The 3565-nt window shown below is 45.0% G+C and overlaps 1 protein-coding gene across 1 annotated transcript in view; it reads left to right on the top strand.

Moving 5' to 3' along the window:
* Positions 1-3565, top strand: part of T265_08689 (hypothetical protein) — a gene marked incomplete at both ends in the record, with an annotated part of 7964 nt that extends 4399 nt beyond the window's left edge. The window contains one exon of the mRNA XM_009174563.1: positions 3072-3565. Coding sequence (XP_009172827.1) covers positions 3072-3512 — 441 coding nt within the window. The remainder of the gene's footprint in view (positions 1-3071) is intronic.

The following is a 3565-nucleotide window of genomic DNA, read 5'->3' on the forward strand; positions in this document are numbered from 1 at the left end:
GGCAGTTGACTGTGATCCTAAAAAATGATCAATTTTTGTGTGATCTAGCTCCCAGTACCTCCCAGAATCTGCCAAGCTTACCATCTGCGAAGCATGTTGACGACCTTCTTCGGCTACATTTTGGTCAGGTAAGCTGTCTTAAATTTCAGAAGTCTGTCACAAACTATCACCATTTTTTATCAGCGGCAGTGGAAGGACTAAAAAAGTTCAACCTGCAGCGCGCATTCAACGCAGGACATTGGATTTTTCAATATTTGTCACGTACGGTAGTAAAGCGTCGGTGTTGAACACTGATGTCATACTGTCGATGATGATAATGAATATTTGTCACCTAACATCACCGATACTTTTGAGTGGATATTCACGCATCCCCACGTAATTCGCTAAGGGGTGCGAAATGCTGTCCGGACCAGCCGAACTTACTGGAGTTCATCACGTTTCTGAATGAGCCTTTTTATGTGGCTAGGTTTTGTGTGATGTTTGCTTCCCACTACTTTGTCTTCTGTTTGTACCTTCAATAGGTAGACAGCATTTGACAGCCCAGTCTAGGCACCTTGTTACTATACCACGCGTGGTCTCAAAAATATGCGGAACAGTCTGAGAGTCACAGCAATCTGATTTCATTATGTAGATAGTACGGGTCCTTGAAGTCCCATTTTGGAACGCCATTCTTTCGAGTTGTGAATGTTGACGTCGTTGTATTAAAATGCTGTTCACAAACAGGGCATGGAGCTGTCTTTGATCAGGAAGTAAGGATCGGTCATGATTTGCATATTTGGCCCGCCTAAACGTTTGTTTTAGGCAGAAACAGTGAGCTAAATCATTGAGAACCATCCACCGTGGGCTGGGTTGTAATGAGGTCTTTTTTTTCGGGTCGCATTAGCTACCAGTCGAGTTATCTAGGCCAACAAGGCTGAGCCTTTTAATAATCGAACATTGCTTCTCTGGACTGATGGTTTCACCGTAACAGGAAGGTCAAGTTCCTGGAAATAATACCAGAATACCCGAAACTTACAGAGACCTCCAAACTCTACCGAAATCGCAGCTGGGAAGCCGTCAAGCATCCGAGCGGAAAACAGCCACCTGCCGCTTGGACGCTCAAACAGTTAGCTGGCAATGACCGACGATGGCGAGTTTTCGGACACGACGTAGAAGGAACGCCTACCACAACCTTCAGTGGTCCTTGATTCATAAGGGGTATGTTCAGAACCTACATTCTGAAGCATGAATTCGTAGTTTGAAGATGCAAAACGCATACCGAAAGATGGTGGGTTGGTGGTCAGTTTATTCACAAGGCTTGCCCGACCTCTGCCTCGCGACTTCCCCTGTCAAGGCATGGGCAACGTGACACTATCCCAGCCCTTGTGCTTCCTTCGGGTGGCATTGCATTTAGGCACCGGAAGGTTGTTACAGCTGAACGATTATTTTTCTTCATCATGCTTATCATCGACAGCATGACATCAGTGTTCAACACTGATGTTTTGACTCGGTACACCCATAATGTATTTCAAAGCTTTACTGTGAAGAAAAGAATAAAGGTGGACAGGAAAGGGGTTTGGTGCTAGTTTACTAAAATCATTCCGAGGTGTGTACACCTCCAGACGCCCCTTCAGGCAGTCTGTGCGGCAGCGAAGCATCAGTGTTGGGTAATAATGTTATGTTCTTATTGGTGGTTATGTTTTTACCTAATTGCTAGCTTTTGTTGACGCATCAGAAAAGGCACGGTTGGTTTGGGAGTGAACAGCTCGCATGCTCATGACGTGAGTTGTTGAATAATCTAAGCGGGTGCCTGCATATTTATGTCGTTAATGGTGTTCTCTCTTCACAAGAAACGTCATTGGAGAGCACTCATATTGTACAGATAAATTGTGGGATATTAGGTTCAACTCAAATTTAGAATGGACCAAAGCCACGAATCCCTAGTTTTCTAGTCCTTATGATGATGTAAACCCATCTCACAGTCGGGTACAACCCATAATTGAATGTTGTCAGTATTCCGTGAAAAAAATATTTCTTGACGTTAGATCGCGGGCAAATAGTCGATTCGACTTCTTGTGAATTTGAACGGGGGATTTCTTCACCTAAATTACTCTGCCTTTCGAAATCGAGCCTTTATCCTACTTTTTTTTCGATATTTTGCTTCCATACGAGGTACCGTGCACGATAATGGTTCACGGTGTTTATGTACGCCTTCTTTCGATTGTCTTGTTTCGCCAAGGCACACATCTGAGGGAATAGAGTACGGTCGTAGCGGCGCCTGTTGCGAATGTGTACAATTATAGTAAGGTCGCAAACGAAACTCGCGTTCACGCGTAATTTAGTTGTTTTCTTTCTAACTCAATGTGGATGTAGTATCTTCCGCTCGACTAATGGAAAAATGTGTTAGCAATGCCCCCCCCCCCAGAAAAAAGTTCTTTCCGTGATTTCTCAGATGGGAAATTTCTTGCACAGGAGTAACGATCCATTCACAAGGCGGAAAATACACGAAAACCACCGAAACAATTTCTTTTGTTTCTTGTGACTACTCAAGAGTTTTAGGTGTTACTGTCATATTTGTATTTATGCGTCACAGAGTCCCGCGACGCGCATGTGTCGTGGAATCAACAACAAACAAAGAAACCGGCCGTAGTAGGAAAATTACGCCTTGGGAGATTAGTCGGTCCAGGAATTGGGTTAGTATGAGGGGTCGCTCTAGAAAATGGGGACAGCCCTGTATATTGTCTGCGACCGATGAAGCTTTCGGCCAGGCTGTCCATCTAAAACTGGTTGGTACGACATGCTAGCTGGATCGCGTACGGGATGTAGTGCACGAGACAGAGTTCGCCAAGGTGATCCCAGATACCGACGTGTTTGTTTCAATGACGGTATGAAAACGGAAATTTGCTGGTCACACACCGACAGTAGTGGCGTGACTTCTTGTCAGTTGTAGATTGAGGATTTCGACATACTTTACACACGACTGATTTATCGATACTTTTGAGGCGAGCCAATGATGAAAGCACAAGTTTTCACAATTCCTCGCAGGATTTCCCACCTTCTACTGTTTATTCAATTTCCGTTTTGCCTCACAGGCTATGAAATTGACTCTTCTACGTGGAGATGACGTTGAACTCCCGGTCGTCGTCTCAATCACAGCACGCGTTCGTGAGCTACAACGAGCCGTACAGTTCGTCACAACCGAATATCTGAATCAACTGACTCGTTCCATGGGAATTTGGGGATCGCCTGGTCAGCGTCCACCGCAACAAGTGGTCCAGGATCTTCTCAGGACGACCAACAAAACAGACGACGTGAAATTCAGTCTTCTATTCACCTCCACCAAGTTTATTAGCTGGAAGCATGTGTGGAAGACAAAATGTCTTGCTCTGGTAAATCCACATGCCGTACCTGCCCAGGAGTCAGCACCCACCATTCTATGCCGGATGGACGATTTGAACGCTCAGTTGCAAGACCGATACCACGTTCGTAACGGAGCAGTGATCACATTTGTTAACCGACTTAAGCGGAAGTGAAATGCCATACTTCTTGTCCACCCTAAATTTGTGTAAATACCGTTCCCTGTAAA

Source organism: Opisthorchis viverrini (assembly GCF_000715545.1).
Source record: "Opisthorchis viverrini unplaced genomic scaffold opera_v5_229, whole genome shotgun sequence".
In the NCBI taxonomy this organism is placed as follows: Eukaryota; Metazoa; Platyhelminthes; class Trematoda; order Opisthorchiida; family Opisthorchiidae; genus Opisthorchis; species Opisthorchis viverrini.